Below are 17,957 nucleotides of genomic sequence, written 5' to 3'. Positions count from 1 at the left end.
GGAACAGGCACAAATTAACGTCCGCTCATTCAGGAAGGTGCATCAATAGTTTCTGAGGAACAAGTTTTTACTCTTGCCAGTTAGTCATTACTTTCGTATTTGTGTGTCCCTTTTGTTTCCGCTCCCTTCTCCAGGCCCCATAAATGGAGATATTACTCAGCCGTTGTTGTTTGATTGCCAACGAGCTGTTAATGTGGCGTAATTAGCGTTAGTCATACCAGCATGTCTGCTGGGCCGTAAATATGTAAACACCAGTTGTGCAGCTTGTTGAAGCAAGCCACGCAACACTGGTACAGTGGTAGCATCGTGGCAGTTATTTCTTGGCTGGACATCCAGGGTTTGGATCCCCTGTGTCCTGTGTTTTCTCAATATTCAGTGAGTTCTTGATCTATTGTTGATGTACGGATGTGCATGACAGCTGTATTTATCGAAGCGTTTCCAAGAAGGATAACAATATGCTCGGCCTGTTTGTGTATTGCCTGTTTACGGGCAAGGCGGTTTTTCCGAAAGGAGAGTTACCACCGATATGTTGAAGAACACCTGACTTGTCTCGACAGGTTGGTATTTCAAAGAAAAAGAAACGGATCTGTTGTGTGCTTGAAAATAAGCTAAAAGGTTTATTTACAGAAAGTAAAACAGTTGTGTTTAGTGTGAAAAAGAGTATTGTGGAATAAAAGAAAACGCAGTGCTAAGCTTATCCGTGGGAGTGTTTGCTTACATTGAGTGACACAATCTGCTTCTGCCTCATTCTTCTCAACCCCCCCCCCCCCCCCCCCCCCATGTGCTGAGTGACATTTTGCGAAACGGGAAAGCTCACACGAGCTCACGTCATTCAATCATGCCCAGGGCTGACTTTTGCATGCTTTGTGGAAACTCCGAAACAGCACCTTGTCACTGAGAGTGAGAGTCAAAAGGATTGGGGGTGAGCAGGTCCGCCAATAATTATTGCTTCGGAATTAGCACTCGCGTCATCTAGTGCAAGCTTATATCCTCCTGTTTCTTGACAGTCTTTTCGTGATTTCCGTAGTCTTATTTTAGTCACTCACTGTTTACTGTCACTTTATTTTGGTGTATCTGCTCAAGTGTATACTTAAAAAAATAACCCACCGGATAATTATACTCGTGACGTCTAAGATTGTGAGATAATCTCCACATTACACGCAATCGGTTTGTGTGTGTTAAAATTGCGGCTACGCTCGGTTACGCTGTGTACGACAAAAACTTACGCTAGGTACATAATCGTTTACCAGGCAGAGTGAATGATAGGGAAAGGTTGTACTCCCCTGAAATAGCCCTTGCTGTGTTGACTAGTTCGCCACAAGTGGATGTTTACGGGTGCTTACTGTTACTCAGAGTGGGGTATATAGGGCACTCGGCCCATCCTCTGTTGTAAACTCAGTGAACGGAACAGTAACACCGATGACTGTTTGTGTCTACATGACGTCATTCCCTCTCTGGAGATTCGGAAGTTTACTTTGCTGTAATTAAGTTGACTGCTTATCTGATCCACCGGGAATAAATAATAACACCGCCTGAAGTTTCGTGAACGTTTCCTAAGTGTATATATGGTGAGTTATTTTGGTTTGGGTGTTAATTTACTTGTTTTGGTATAGCAGAAAGTTCTCCAGTGAAAGTTGGTAGGCGGCGCTGATTGCTTATCTACAGGCTGTGACGTTTTCTTTCTCAGTTCTGATCTATTCTCTCTCTCTCTCTCTCTCTCTCTCTCTCTCTCTCTCTCTCTCTCTCTCTCTCTCTCTCTCTCTCTCTCTCTCTCTCTCTCTCTCCCTCTCTCTCTCTCTCTCTCTCTCTCTCTCTCTCTCTCTCTCTCTCTCTCTCACACACACACTTGCAAACGGTGACCTTAGCATTTTCAAGAAGTCCAATGTTTTACTACTGTTGTTGTTGTTGTATGCGCAACAGCAGTAATGTCCACTTGCTGCCCTTTACTGATGCGCAATATGTTTTTCTGTCAGCCTGAATAATGTCCGAGTCAAATGTCACTAACTCCTTTCTGAAGCGAAACAATAGTTGATGACGTCAAACTGGTTAAAGTCATTCACAAAAGACGATAGTAAGCAAGGTCGCTAGAGACACCGACAGTTGCTCAGTAATTGCTATGACGAAGATGGTAGGTTTGGACAGAGATAATGGCGGGAGATAAGCTGTGAGGCACTGGGCCGCGAGATAACGAAGAGAGATAATGTGACAGAGCGGGGAGGGACAAAGCACAACTGACTAAACGTGGCCCCGCCATTGTTGCGGTTTGCTGACACGCTTGATTGAGCGCCAGTCACGCAGGTCTACTCACAATCCCGTCACCGTTGAGTGGCAGCAGCGGAGGACAGAAAAAGCACTGAAGTCTTTGATGACCTTATGCAGATAAGGTCTGTCATTGTCACTCTTATAGGGTAGGGCCTACTGGGAACATGTCTTCAAGTTACGGCGTTGTATTTCAGGAGCTGATTATCTAATCTTGTTTTGAAAACAGGATATGACGTGATAAAGTGGTAATTAAAATGTAAGACGTAAAAGAGGCGTGCTTATATAATATTCACTGAACTGTTGCAGCGAACATTTCGTATTTATTGTGTAGACTGTTTTGCTGGAACTCAGTGTCTTAAGAGTCAAGTTGACAGTTTGGTGAAGCATGCTTAACAGAGAATCGTGGTGGCAAAGTGTTAGCTTCAGAAACACCCTTCGTTCTTTTGTCAGTCTTGCTGCACAGATATTTTGTGAAGTTTATCAATTCAGTAATACCAATACCAATCGTTGTAAATGTAATGCTATATGGCGAAATAGATTATTGTTCTTCTTCTCGTTCTTAACTCAAGCAGTTGTCTCCATTCACGTTCCACAGCGGAGTTTGTCATAGTGCCTTAACTGTCATTTTCTGCTGGCCTCGAAGAGTGTCAGGGTTTTTTGTTACTTGTTAGAGATCAAACATAACCGATCCCTTTTGCTGATGAAAAAGAATCCAAGAAAGTTTGATTTTGTTTTCACTGGCAACAAAAACTTTACAAACATGATGAAGTTGAGCTATTTGGGTGACACCTGTGATTTATTTGCTGGGATGAAGAAAACGTGGAGCATGAAAGGATCTCTGTATGTCGGAACCTACCTACTGGAGGAACGCATGTGGCTCTTTACAGTGTAAGGAGAAATACAAAAATGGTGGGGTTTGTAGAGCGGGATCCTGTGAAATCGCTTGCTTCAGTCACAAGGGGAGAAGCTTTGGCAAGGGGCCGAGTGCACACAAAGTGCTGCAGGTTGCTTCCCTTGGGATGTGAAGGGGTTTCTGGAAACGAGTTGTGTCCCATATTCTGTTGTGAAAATAGTCTGGCTGTTGTAGGCATAGCGTTTGAACTCTTGAATGTATTTTACAAGCTCTGTCTTGAGTAATACCATTTCTTAGTTGTTGTGTGTGTGGTAACATGCATGATGGATTTCAACACCTCACCCCTCCCTTGCAACTCCCCTCCTCGTCCTATCTGTAGATGTGACTATACTCCGTGACTTTGTTCTTTTCCCCCCTAACAAGTGCTGATGGTTGTGTGTTCTGTGTGTGCAGGGGTAAGATGGAATCCGGCATGATGGCTTCCCCCAACTACCAGAACTTCCCGGGGGCTTCACAGCGACGGCCTCCCCCTCCACCCCCACGTACACCCAGCCCGGAGCCCCGCACCCCTCCCGCCCTCCCCCCGCGCAACTACCTGCAGCCAGACAGGGAGGATGAGGAGGGGCCGGGGGAGGAGGGGGCGCCCGAGGACGCCAAGATCGACTTCAAGAGTCTGTTCCACCAGTGGGAGAGTAACTCCCCGCGGGAAGACGCCTACGCGGCACAGCTGCGGAAGCAAGCCATGAAGATCAACAGCCAGCGCGGCAGCACCTCGTCGGCCACCGCGCCCACCTCCATGAGCGTCATCCACTCCCGCACCGCCATGGGCATCTCCACGTCCTTCAAACGCCAGCCCATGGTGCCGCAAGAAGCCACCACCCCCACCGGCTCAGCGTCGGGTTCCGTGTCTGTCACGTCGTCTGTCTCTTCCGTGCCCAGTCTCGGTGCTGGGGCCTCTGCCGCTCACAGGAATTCTGGATCGGACATTTCCTCCGCAGCAGACAGCCAGGGGTCGATGTCCCCGACCTCTCACACCAAAGAAGTGCAGCATGCAGCAGCGGCGTACGTTGACCGAGACACAAAGCCGGTCTTAGTGACCGTCTCCCCGCCTGCAGGCACCCGGCCCCCTCAGCTGCCGGAACGCATGGCCCCTCCCTCAAGGGAAGACAAACGGCCTCCACCAAGGGCAGACAACTTGCCTCCCAGAGACAGAAGCGGGTCGGAGATGCAGAAAGACAGTCAGCGGCCGTACCTGGCCACACGGAACGTGTCGCGTGACCGCAGTTCCTCAGACTCTCGTGTGCTGGATAGCAGTCCCCAGCCTCCCAGCAGGGATAACTCTCGTAGTCCCGCTGGCAGTCACCGAGAGTTGCCCCTGCCGTCGCCACCCAAGTCAGACCACCAGGAGACGATGGCGGCCGACCATGGAGACTTGCCCCCGCCCCCACCTGAACTGTTGGGCGATCCTAGTGGTAGCTACGACAAGGGAGGGCAGCTAGGCGACAAAACGTAAGTAATGTCTTGTGTGTGTGTGTGTGTGTGTGTGTGGTTTTATTTGTGTGTGGCCTTTCTATTTTCTTGTGTTTCCGTAGCTGCTCCTATTTTGGTAGGTATTTGTGATTTAATCTGGACTGGCGGGGGATATAGCTCAGTTGGTAGCGCGCTGGATTTGTATTCAGTTGGCCGCTGTCAGCGCGAGTTCGATCCCAGGTTCGGCGGAAATTTATTTCACAGAGTCAACTTTGTGTGCAGACTCTCTTCGGTGTCCGAACCACCCCCCGTGTATACTACATTGGGTGTGCACGTTAAAGATCCCACGATTGACAAAAGGGTCTTTCCTGGCAAAATTGCTTAGGCACAGTTAATAATTGTCTACCATACCCGTGTGACTTGGAATAAGGCCGTGAAAGGTAAATATGCGCCGACATGGCTGCAATCTACTGGCCGTATAAAATTTCATCTCACACGGCATCACTGCAGAGCGCCTAGAACTGTACCCACGGAATATGCGCAATATAAGCCTCATTGATTGATTGATTGGAAAAGTTCCTCACAAAGAGAAAATGGAACATGTTCTCTCCGAACCAACCCCTTTGTCTGAACCTTCTTTGTTGTTCCCAAGACTGTCATCTTGCATGTCATTATTTCAAGTCAACACAAATTTGCTGTCATTTGGCGGTCTTGCTGAACTTTTGGCAAATTTGCAGAAAGAATTACATGTATACATCCTAGCAACATCCCTGGGTTTCAAACTGTTTCAATTTGACAGTGTAGTTACCAGCCTCATTTTGTTAGTGCAGTGGAACTAGTTGAAAACAGTCCTACAGCACTCTTACAAATGTTTCTGAATGTTGAAATATCACTATTCGCGTCTGTTTTGCTCTGTTACCATTTGATGTTCTGTTGTTGCACTGTTCACGCACGAGGCTTAACAGGCTCAAGGGACATAACTGCTCTCAAATAATGCGATAAGGAGATGGAAAGAGTTACTGGCCTTTGCCAATATGGAAGGGTCTCACTGATCGTTACTGCCCCTCCCCCGCTTGCACCCCAGCCAGACACACCACACATAGTCTAAGCCCGAGTAAAGCAGATGTGTCACAAAGAACCATCAAGCAAGACCTGGGGATAGTGAGTTGTTGAAACTGTGCAAATACTGGGTGTTGGACCTTCTACTGTCAATCAATATGTTTCCACCTTGATCAAACTCGCCAGTGGTCGCGAGCAAACACAAGTTCATGTCACACCTCTGCTTTTGTTGCAATTTTGTATTTTGGGGAACAGACTGAGGGAGAGAAGGGTTGTGGGTGAAACTTTAAACCATGATTGTATTGATCTTTGAGTAGCTCACAGAATTGTTCCCATGACTGGTAGTTGTCACTGTGTGTGTGTGTGTGTGTGTGTGTGTGTGTACTAACGAGCCTTGGTTTGGTATTTTTTTTGGTTTGGGCAATTTATTTCCGTTTTTTTAAAATGACTTAGTTTTTGTTATTTTTCTTGAAACATGGTAAGGTTTACATTGCTCAATACATTTTCTGTCAAAAATTGGCATTACGACAACCACACACCTCCCCCCCCCCCCCCCCCCTCCACTCCCCATGCCGATTTATGTTTTGTTTTTGCTTCAATCTCTCTCTCTCTCTCTCTCTCTCTCTCTCTCTCTCTCTCTCTCTCTCTCTCTCTCTCTCTCTCTCTCTCTCTCTCTCTCTCTCTCTCTCTCTCTCTCTCTCTCTCTCTCTCTCTCTCTCTGCGCTGATCAGTTTTGTCACTAGAAATATCTAGGACACGGTGGAACATCCCCGCTGTTGAGACCTCCACATTTCTGATAAAATAAGGTCTTAAAAAGGAGGGAGTCTTAAAAAGGAGGGAGTCTTAAAAGGGGAGTACATTTGCGGCAGAGGTTAGGAATAGAAAGTCTGAGAAACAAGGTCTTAAACGGAAGGAAGTAATTGGGGTGTCTCTACATGGAGGTTCCACTGCAGTCGCCTCATGTCCCAGGCTTCCTTGACGTTTGGACAGGTGTGTTGTACTGGGTTAGCTACATTCCGACCTGTTTCTTCTCATGGTGTCCACCTGTGACTGTTGTGCGTGTCAGAAAGATCATCCTTTCCATCCTCTTGATACTACATTGTACCCCGCTAGGTGAGACCACGCCCCTTTCCCCCAGATCACATAGACTAGCATGGCTGGTCGGGTAATTGAGCGTGCCAATGGTTTCTTCGCCCGTTGCTTTTCAAACTCAACTAGCTCAGTGGAGCACGAAACGCTACTACGCTGTTTCCACTTGTTGTGTTTGTTCTGTTTGGAGGAGTAGGACGGAATTTATGATTGTAGACCCATGCACCGACAAGGCTTTATGCGTCAGTGTTGCGAACTGTTTAAAGTGACACTACAGATCTTCAGTTGTATGGGAGTTTGTGAACTCTTCTCTGTTTAAAAGTGACACTTGCCGTACACATCCTCGCCGTCAAGGGAGTTTCTTTTTCAGGAGGAGTTGCAAAGGAGGCAGTGATAGTCGTGAGATCGGGCAGATCATGTATACCTGCGTGGATTTAAATACAAATATTCAACCTAACCCTTGCAACGTGTAGCTTGTTTATGTACGAGGTATGTCAACGGCTATCTGTTTACTGGTTTTGAATGTTCGCCAATAGCCCTCAGGGACTGCATGTTTGCAGAGCAGGACTGGCATGAGTCATTCGTCATAATTACACTGATGATGTGTATGGTTATGAACGTTTCAAATCAAAGGTAACGAAGCGTGCAGAGCTGACTGAAGTGGAGGAAGCCTGCAACGTGTGTCGGTGATGACGACTATGGGTAACTTGATCATATGGCGAGAACACCTGCTGGTCGTGGTCACAGTCACTGAGTCAGGCCATCTGCTGCGTGTGTCTGTCCGGCTGATGGTTTGTACAGTGCTGGCTTCAGTCATTGTTCTGGTGTTGCTGCTACTTGTGAGTGTCCTTTCAGTGACAGCTGTGTCTGTCCGGCTGATGGTTTGCACAGTGCTGGCCTCAGCTATTGCCAGTTCTGGTGTTGCTGCTACTTATGAGTGTCCCGGCTTTCAGTGTCAGCTGGTTGCGTCCTTTGACACAAGTTCTGTGCGTCCTTTTGTGCGTTCTCGTGAACTAACTTCATTTACCTCGACTCAAAAACTTAAGCGTGGTTCGTCGAAATGCATTTATGGGAATTCTGTGGGATTTTTGGTTTGAGTGTCGTATTTGTAAGATCGATATTCCGGTATGTATCAGAAGTGAGCAGTTTGTTGCATGTTGAATGAGTACGTTCCGCATCCTGGGCCTGGGTCGTAGGCTGGATGACCAGTGGGCAGAGCCCGGACCTAATGTCTTGTGTTTTGAGTGCTATTCAAATGATTCACTGTATTGTGTATCTGAGCTCAGTGCAATAGTACTACGCGAACAGTCACAGGTAAGTCAATGCAAGTGTGAAGACTAGTAATCCACGTGGAGCTTTATTCTCATGAGTTCGAGTAATACTCAGTAACAGCCTGGATCAGTGCGGATGTTTGTTGCAGTGTGACTCAGTGGAATGCAATAATTACGCCAATAGTGAACGCCAGTAGATCCTAAATTAGTATTGGCGTAGAATGTCTCTGTGCTTTCAATCTTGTCTGCATACTGCACAACATTGGCCTTGGAAGTTGCGTAGTGAGTTTGGCTGAACTACAAGAAGCTTGTGTCATAAGGGGGGGGGGGGGGGGGGAAGCCACAGAGTAGTGCAAGCGTAAGAAGTTGTTCAAATGGGTTGAGGGATGCCTGCGTTGGGCTGTAATACAGAGCCGGCACAGAGCTCTGTTTCTCGAGCTCAGTGTGACAGCAGAGGCACGACAGCAGAAGATCTTTGACAGTATTCCCGCAGTGGGTGTGGCCGCTCAAGCACGTGCACCGTCCCGCTGCTCACAGGCGGATCATGTTGGCTCAATCGAAACAACGTGAAAAAGAACCAAGGCTAATTTTTCTCTCTTTTTTTATTTTTATATTTAGTCAAGTTTTGACTAAATATTTTAACATCGAGGGGGAATCGAAACGAGGGTCGTGGTGTGCGTGTGTGCGTGTGTGTGTGTGTGTAGGCGTGTGTGTGTGTGTGTAGAGCGATTCAGACTAAACTACTGGACCTATCTTTATGAAATTTGACATGAGAGTTCCTGGGTATGAAATCCCCGAACGTTTTTTTCATTTTTTTGATAAATGTCTTTGATGACGTCATATCCGGCTTTTCGTGAAAGTTGAGGCGGCACTGTCACGCCCTCATTTTTCAACCAAATTGGTTGAAATTTTGGTCAAGTAATCTTCGACGAAGCCCGGGGTTCGGTATTGCATTTCAGCTTGGTGGCTTAAAAATTAATTAATGACTTTGGTCATTAAAAATCTGAAAATTGTAAAAAAAAAATAAAAATTTATAAAACGATCCAAATTTACGTTTATCTTATTCTCCATCATTTGCTGATTCCAAAAACATATAAATATGTTATATTCGGATTAAAAACAAGCTCTGAAAATTAAATATATAAAAATTATTATCAAAATTAAATTGTCCAAATCAATTTAAAAACACTTTCATCTTATTCCTTGTCGGTTCCTGATTCCAAAAACATATAGATATGATATTTTTGGATTAAAAACACGCTCAGAAAGTTAAAACAAAGAGAGGTACAGAAAAGCGTGCTATCCTTCTTAGCGCAACTACTACCCCGCTCTTCTTGTCAATTTCACTGCCTTTGCCATGAGCGGTGGACTGACGATGCTACGAGTATACGGTCTTGCTGAAAAATGGCAGCTACTTGACTAAATATTGTATTTTCGCCTTACGCGACTTGTTGTGTTTGTCCTAGGTAATCACTTGTGTGAAGTTTTGCTGTTTTGTTTGTCTTTCGAAACAGCGACAGTTTGTCATTCGTTCGTTCCAATTATTGTGACCGCTTTGTCACAACATGTTTTTCTTTCGAATCTCAGCCCTTCCCTGATAAACTTGGATGACGCATGGTCCTATAGCTTAGGGTAGAGGCGTTGCATGCTTTGCTGTTTTCAGTGGGATAACAAACAGCGGTCATAGAGCGGAGCATGTGGATTTTAGAAGTTAAAAGAAAGGGGCAAATAAATAAAAGGAGTCCCCCCCCCCCCCCCCCCAAGTTTGTTTTGTTTAAAGTTACAAAAGATGAGAGAAAAAAGTGGCTAGAGGGGGTTCAGTAGCGGGTCACGCAACAGCTATGGCTTAATTATGCTAATAATTGAATTATCGTGCCTTAGGCTTCATCTGACACGAAACTTTTGATTAGCGATGCGATGTCACGTGTTTCAAAATATCACATCCGCCCAGCCGAGTGCGACTGCGATGCCTGGAAGTTATGCCATGTCACAAGTTTTGAGAGGAAGTGCAAATCACGTCTCGCGGTGTGTCAATGTTGACGTTTATCACCATCATTCAGTGCACTCCACCAACATTCATGAGAATAGCCTGGTTGCGGTTTTTGCTTTGTGCATCACTATCATACCAGTTTCAAGCTGTCATAAAAATTTAACGTAATATTCCAGTGGCAATTAATTTGTGGTGTGACCACTTGTTAGACATGGTGTCTCTTAGTACACAATTAAATATAGAGTTATACAAACTTATAAAGGCTGCAAGAGTCAATAAACCAGTTTCATATCATCATTAATTTATTCATGCAAATCTTAGAAGTTGATGGAGGCAACGAATCAAGTCTGTGTTGTTTTTCATCGATTGATCTATACATCAGTAGGCTATTTGTAGATGTTGATAGAGGCAATAAACCACGTTAGTGCTGCCAGGATTTCATAAATACTGATGATGTGCGAACATGTAGGGTTTGGGAGAGACTGTCAAACTCAAAACACTCATTAGTAAAACTTGACTGGTTTCGATGCGTTAGTGGAAATGTAGTGAGGCAGTAGAACTCTACTGATCTTGTGGAAGCCAATGTGCAGCTGTGCCTGCTTCAGTAGAACTAAACCACGTGTGGGTTGTTTTGAATTCTACTTTGTTCGATCGGGTAATGGAATGACCGAGTCAGTTGAATACTCAGCTATTGATCTTTGGGTAGTCGCCACTTCAAGGCGACACATGTTTTGGGATTTTCTGTAGCGATAAGGGGCTCTCCCCCAACTGTCGCGCCATTTCCATGACAACTGGACGCGCACACTATCGCAGATGTCACCACCGCCCTCAGTAAAGCTCGTTAGATTACCATCAGGAGCCACAGAATCATCTCAAGTTAAAAGATGGTGAAAATAAATCAAGCCGGATTAGAAGGAAAAGGAACGAAGTCGTTAATGGCAGTACGCAGCGGAGCTGTAAACAAGATTGACACAAAGAGAGGGGGGGTAAGACTCTAGGAGGAGGAAGGGAACATGGAGGACTGTACAGATTGGAAAGGGAAGAAACAGAAGACTGAATAGAAAGAAAGCCCATGCGCGTCTTACGAGCCCAAGTGTTGCGTGAGATGTTTGCACACAGACAGACGTAGCACTGTGCCGTCACACTCCTAGCGCGCATCTTACTTGTCAGTACTCTCTGTCCTTTCCTCGCCCCCATCACAGCGCTGTAGTCGTCGTTGTAGTAGCGGCTACCTGGCTGTCTGCACCGCTTGTCCTGTGAGAGATAGAACAAGGTGTCGGGACTTGATGTGTGTGTGAGCGTCAGTCGCTGTGGCAAACATAGACCATGAACCTCCCAGCTGCTGATGAGGAGTAGACCATGAACCTCCCAGCTGCTGATGAGGAGTTTTAATGACGCAGTTTCATTGTTCAGTGTTTGGATTCTGCAGTGTCACTGTTGAATTCAAGTTGTGGACATGGTTGACGATGATGGTGAATAGTTGTTGTCGTGAGTGATGTCGTGAGTCCGTGGCCGAGTTGTCAGCCTTAGATTAGAAAGTACAGGTTGTTTGGTCGAAAATGAACTTGCGTAATTCACTTTGTTATGGCAGAAATCATTTCTCTAGATTTTTTCTATGATGCAGCTTAAAATCGCACTTGTGAGTGCAGAAAGTTAGCCACTGTTTCCAGTGTCCCAGGATGTGAATCTCAGTCTTGTGTTAATATAAACAGTGATTCATATATAAACAGTGATCCTTTGAAGTAAAAAGCCAAAGAGACTCCGCTGAGGTCGCGGGCTGTAGTTTTATGGATTTTGGAGTCCGAATTTGAAATTCAAATGAGGGAGGTATCGTCAAGTCATGTGCGACGCGACCGACTGAGCTGCGAACATTTAGGGATAGACCGTGATACCTGTGGTGAAAGGACAAGTGTCCCTTCAATACAGGTGATCTTTCGTGTCAGGTATGTTCCGGTCAGGTTAATGCACCCAGGGACAACAACTGATCTCGAAAGCGACCACTTGCCCACAACCACCTTCCCGAGGATCCCAGACAAGTTGATCTTCTTTATAAATGACTGTTGGAGTCCATAGCGACCACCTGTCCATAACGACCTTTTGGTCGGTCCCTGGGGTGTTCGTTATACACAGGTTGAGCTGTACAACGTTCTGTCGTTCCGAGTAGGACTTATATGACACACGTGACGTGTGTGTGTGTGTGTGTGTGTATGTGTGAAAGTGTACCTGTGAGAGGTGAGTGCACATTGCTGGGTGACATCACCTGCATTAATTGGTAGCGAGGAAAGTGAGTGTGCACACTGCAAACCAAACCTGTTTTCCTCCCGGCCTTAGCGAACTGGCTCAATCCACTTCCCGCATCTCAGTCACCACCTTCCACCTCTCAGGCCGCCATGGCTCTCACTTTCGACGATTACCACGCTATTTTACTTCGTTCTGACCTTTCTTAAAACTCGTCCATGGTTGCGGGAAGAATAGCGCGAGTGTAGTTCAAACAGTTCACGACAACTTGGTGTTCCGTTCTGTCTACTAGATGTCTTTTAAGCCCCAGCTGATGTAGCCCCCCCCCCCCCCCCCTTCTCTCTCTCTCTGCCCTTCCAGGAGATTCGAATTCAACATTCTGCTTCAGCCAGTGTGTCGTTGGTTCATTAGAGGATTTGCCCCTACACGCCAGGTCGCGGAAGGAGTCGCAGTGTTTGTTGTGAACAAAGACGACATTTCGCGGCACGTCTACTACCACCTTCAGCTTTTAGTTCCAGTCTCACTTTATGTCACTGCCAGCTGCTTTGGCTTGAGATGTGCAGTCGGTGCTTGCTGTCAGCTGGGAGAGAAGTTTGTTTTGCCTTTTCAGTGTTCCACTCTGAGTGAGTGCAGGCCTGGGACTGCCTTGACATGGGTTTTGATCGTCAGTGTAGTGTTGCACGTGTCAGAATTGTCTCTTTTGTGTTGTCCTCGTTGAAGTTGCACTGAACCCAGACCGTCATGCGATCATTTGCAGTCCACAACTGTCACTTTTGAAATAATTGATTTGATGTTTCGCTCAGTGCAGGCTTGAACGACAGTATGTTGTGATGGTCCGTGTAATGTTGCACGTGCCAGTGTCATTATTTTCGCCTGTCCTCAGCGAGGTCGTGTGCACTGACCCCAGGGTTGAGCGACAGCTGTGATAAGATGGGAGCAAAGAGTGTATCCCTACTCTTTGATCGGAGCTGGCTGTGTTATGTACTTACTGACCCTTCAACCTCATCATAGTGGAAGTCTGCACTCGGGAAAGTATCGGGTAATGCTAATGTGAGTTGTCAGGGGTGTTCTGTATTGGTACAGTCGAACCTGTCTGTAACGACCATCCGAGGGACTGACCGCAAAGTAGTCGTCATAGACAGGTGAACTTTGCAGAACGTAATGCCTATGTGGGTCGTTGAAGGCAGGTGGTCATGCCGGAACTGAAGTTGAACTGACGAGAGGTTGTCGCCAGGGCAGCTTCGACTGTATCTGCAATTCTCATTTTGTAGTTGCTTTGTTCTTTCCTGGGTACATTCTGTATAAATGTGTTGAAGTTGCTGTGGTTGTTGCATGGCTGAACGTTTTGAGATAGCGTTCTCACGTTCCCCTCTGTGTTATCAGGCTAACCAAGGCTGACAGGGGAGATAAGGAGGATGCATGGTGCAGGCTGTAAACGCCGCCCACTTTCGAATCCACTTTTCTCAGCATCGCGCCGCTTTCTGCAGTCAGGGGTAGCTGTGAAGGTCTTGGGTTTTCTTGGCTCGGTTTCTGGGTGTACACCTTGTTTTGTAATTTGTTAGAATTGCGGCCATGGCTTTTGAGTAGCTGCTGGAAGTCTTTTTGAAGCGGTTTTAACGTAGAGTCAGTTTCCAAGAAAGGCCAAGGGTTTCGTTGATGGGTTTGTTTAAAGTCAGTCACTATATAGAGCTATGCAAACGCCGGGCTGCGGGGTCTTGTCCCAACGTGATTGTATTCACAGACCGGCAGTGAGAGAAACGAGGTATGATTTCAGGGCTGAATGCGATTGACGCCGAGCGGAGATTCATTTCTGAAAGTACACAGGAGCTCATCTGTGCAATATTTTGGTAGACTTGTTTGAACCGGTTGTAACTTGTGAAGTGGTCAGTTATCCTCTGTACATTCTCATTGTGTTTGTAAACTTAGGAGGACGAATTGTATGAAGTAAACACGGCAGTCTGTGGAAGCGGTGAACTACGGATTTCCTGAAGGAATTTGTGCAATAGTGGATTGACTGACGGTGACACTGGTGTGATTAGTACTTGCCGTGGTGAGACCATCCACTGACCAGAGCTGTAGCCGCTCAGACTTGAGTTGTGATAGACTGATGGTGACGAGAGATGTTGATGGGCAAGCAGAGGAATGACATTGAGTTGTGATAGACTGATGGTGACGAGATATCTTGATGGGCAAGCAGAGGACTGACATTGAGTGTCTCCCGTGTCCGCTCCGTACTGACCACACGCTGACCAAGTCCAGCGGCTCCGTGTCGCTGCTGGCCAACCCCATGGTCATGTATGCGTGTCAGCGATGGGGTCTCAAGTGAGTATATGGTGGATGTATCATAATGGTTGAATTAACACGATTTACACACACACACACACACCTTACCCTTCCTCCTCTCACGTTCTCCTTCAAAAACATGGTTTTAATTTTTATTCTTTACCTCCCAGTACCTTGAGTGAGTATTTATTGAAGTTTTATCTTCTTCTTCGATCCTGATTCTTCCTTTTTATTCAAGGCTCCAGGGATTACGATTTGAAATACGCTGTTGTAGCTCTGGGTGTGTCTCTTTGTCTGTCTGTGACTTTGTCTCTGTCTCTGTCTGTGATTTTGTCTGTGATTTTGTCTGTGACTTTGTCTCTGTCTTTGTCTGCTCATGGTTGTGCCATAGGAGCATTGTTTCTTCTTTGCTTACAAATTATACTATTGTGTTACCATGGTAAAGATGCTAAGCGATCCATGGTCTCCTCCGTGGGTCATGAGAAAAGTGATAGTTGTCATGCACATGCCCAAGGAGCATTGTTTCTCTGCCTTTCCATTGTGTTGTGCTATCTGCTGGATGACAGCGCGAGACAAACCAGACGCATTCCGACACGGCATCCAGTTACGTTTCTCTTTCTTGCGAGCGTGTGTTTCCTGCTATATATTCGACACACCCACCACAACCCCACCTTTTTTCTTGTGCATAATCCTCGCGGCGTGTTGGGGCAACAACCGCCCTCCTATCGTGTGATAACGATCGCGGGCAGACCAAGTTTTTCCTCGCTCCTCCCAGCATGATCTATCTAGCTGTGATCTACACAAAAACGCATTACGCTTCTGATCGCTTCTGCCAGTCGAGGCGCAGGAATTCGATTGGGAGGTTACTGTTTAAGCTCCCTGTTTACGGCGAGTGTCAAGAATGGAATTCTTTGACTTTGCCCGAAATTACCTGCACCAAAGTCCTGCTGAGGTGAACAGATAAGCTTTTGTTTTCTTAGCCAGGGTAAAAAGATAAGTGCGTAAACAGTGCAATTGCGTCACTGTTCCTCGACTGAATCGGTCAACAACAGATGTTGAGTTGTAACGAAGTTCAGCTGTCTTGCAAGGTGTAATGTATTATTGGGTAACTTGGCTAATAATGATATTGGCTAAACGATCGTTATGAACAGCTTGGCTGAACGTGAAGTGCAAACAGCATACTACAAGTACTCGTTCAAGATTAGTTTGACGCAAGTTGTCCCAGACGGTCAGACAAGGCTAAGTGGTTTTGTAACATAGCCTACGTCAAATCGGAAGATCCATCGCTCTGCGTGCCAGCTGCTTGTTACGTTGCGCTTTCTCGGTCACAGTTGTGAATGGAAGTGAATGTGTTCCGTCCCCCCCCCCCCCCCACACACACACACACTCTCTCTCTCTCTCTCTCTCTCTCTCTCTCTCTCTCTCTCTCTCTCTCTCTCTCTCTCTCTCTCTCTCTCTCTCTCTCTCTCTCTCTGTTTGCTTTATTATTTACTGCTGTTTGTTACAATATTGCACTTCGTCCTAATGTCAACAACATCAAACACTGTTCTCCGTATAGGGCATGTAAATATTTATCATTTAGTCAACAAAGTACATGATGTCTGTGTATTGCTATTAGACAACCTTGTTAACATTCCGAATTATTCGGTTTTACGACGGGACAATGCACGAGTAGGCCAAACAGGCATCGCTCTTTATGTTCATCAGTCCATTGCTGGCATTGTCAAACGTAGAACCGATCTTGAAGATGACAATGTTGAATGTTTGTGGTTGGAACTGAAACAGGACAAATCCTCTCCCTTGCTTATTGGCTATCGGTATCGTAACCCTGCTGAAACGTCAAGGTGGTTCTCTCTCTCTCTCTCTCTCTCTCTCTCTCTCTCTCTCTCTCTCTCTCTCTCTCTCTCCCTCTCTCTCTCTTTTGTGTAAAGTTTGCGCGCGATTTATGACCTCATCAGCTGTCGACGTCATCTTCGCTTCTCTCCTCATCACGCGGAACAGCAGGAGTCGCGATGTGATGGAGATTTGATGCTCCCACCAGACGTTCTGTCGTCAGTCTGGTCCCATCGTCTGTTGGTATATATATCTGTATCAGGGGTCGCTGCACAGGATAACAGAGTTTCTGAGTAGTCTTCACCCAGCTGCCGGGGGGGGGGGGGGGGGGGGGGGGGGGTGTCGAGAAAAAGCCGAAGCACGGTGGGTCGGATTGGTTGAAATGGAGATCTGTTTGAGATTTGAACCAATCTAACCGAGCGCTTGGGTCACATCTAGGTTGAAATTACAACTTGATTGTGATTTCAGCCAACCCAACCAAGCGTTTGGGTCCCCTAAAGTTGGAGACTGTTACTGTTTGAGTAAGTTGTTTGCCGTGTAGTAAGAAAACTGCGATAATATTCATAAATAATGGTGAACACGCCTGATGGTCATTAGCACCAGACTAAGCTGGTCAAGCCGTGATAAAGGGTTGGCGGGACCACTACACTGACCGGTGAACCAGTGCATCCTTCTCTCGCCTACCTCTACAGTGGACCTTTCTCTCGCCCACCTCTCTGCAGGCAGGCACCCCGGGTGGTGTGCGATAAAGGGAACATGGCTCCCATTCTCCCCCACCTGACTGATGCTAACGAATGCAAAGTGTCAGGCATCAGGGCGGGCGGACAGATGCTAAGGGGCTTGCGGGTCGTTCTGTCCAATTTCCTCCACCATCCGTTTCCCTTTTACCCTTATCTCGGAAACATTCGCTTTCCTTTTGTTTTCCTTCTCTGTTGTGCGGTGTGCGTACCTCAGGGCCCCAGCGTTCCTCACGTACAGTCGATAGACAGCTGTTCTTTCTAAATGCGTGTGTGCTGTTATTTGCAGTCTCCGTGAGGTCTACTCCAATGTTGTTTGTTTGTTTTGTTGATGTTTTGCTTGTTTGGAAACAACAGAAACTGGGCCAAGTGTGCAACAAAACCTCCACCTTCTTCTTTGCATTCTTGGCTCTTCGCCCCTACAGCGAACGACATAGATAGCCTCTTACACCGCTGGTTGTTACCAGTGCACATGAATATATGCAAAGCTCTGGAACTGCCTAGAGACAGAAGGTGAAAGAAGCGAGACAGAAGAATCTGCAAGCTCCTGTAATCCTCCAATTGTCTGGCCTACGGGACAGGAAATAGCTTTATTTCGGGGCGGTCTTACGGATAGTTCTATTTCGGGGTGGTCGCAGAGATCGCTTTATTTTGGGGCGGTCTCACGGATACTGTTGGGCGGCGGCACTCGGCAAAGCGCCCAAGCCTCTTTCAAACCGCCAAAAACTGTGCCGTCATTTGTGCCCATCTGTCCAACTTTCTTCACGGTTGGGGAAAGATGACAAGGAGTGCCCCACCGTGAGTGCCCAATACTGCGCTAACTTGATGCATCTTTTACCACCATTTTTTCCCCGGCAGATTTGCCGAAACAA

General features: G+C 46.5%; 1 protein-coding gene across 6 annotated transcripts in view; it reads left to right on the top strand.

Moving 5' to 3' along the window:
* LOC138969521 (protein Shroom3-like) overlaps positions 1–17,957 on the top strand; it is a 276,416-nt gene that overhangs the window by 234,448 nt on the left and 24,011 nt on the right. For all 6 annotated transcript variants that reach the window (XM_070342338.1, XM_070342339.1, XM_070342340.1 and 3 more), the window contains one exon: positions 3,569–4,624. In XM_070342338.1, the coding sequence (XP_070198439.1) occupies positions 3,569–4,624 (1,056 nt within the window). The remainder of the gene's footprint in view (positions 1–3,568; positions 4,625–17,957) is intronic.

This window comes from Littorina saxatilis, linkage group LG6 (assembly GCF_037325665.1).
Source record: "Littorina saxatilis isolate snail1 linkage group LG6, US_GU_Lsax_2.0, whole genome shotgun sequence".
NCBI classification, from domain to species: Eukaryota; Metazoa; Mollusca; class Gastropoda; order Littorinimorpha; family Littorinidae; genus Littorina; species Littorina saxatilis.
Note: the sequence above shows the minus strand (reverse complement) of the source record. Positions and strands in the feature narration are given on the sequence as shown.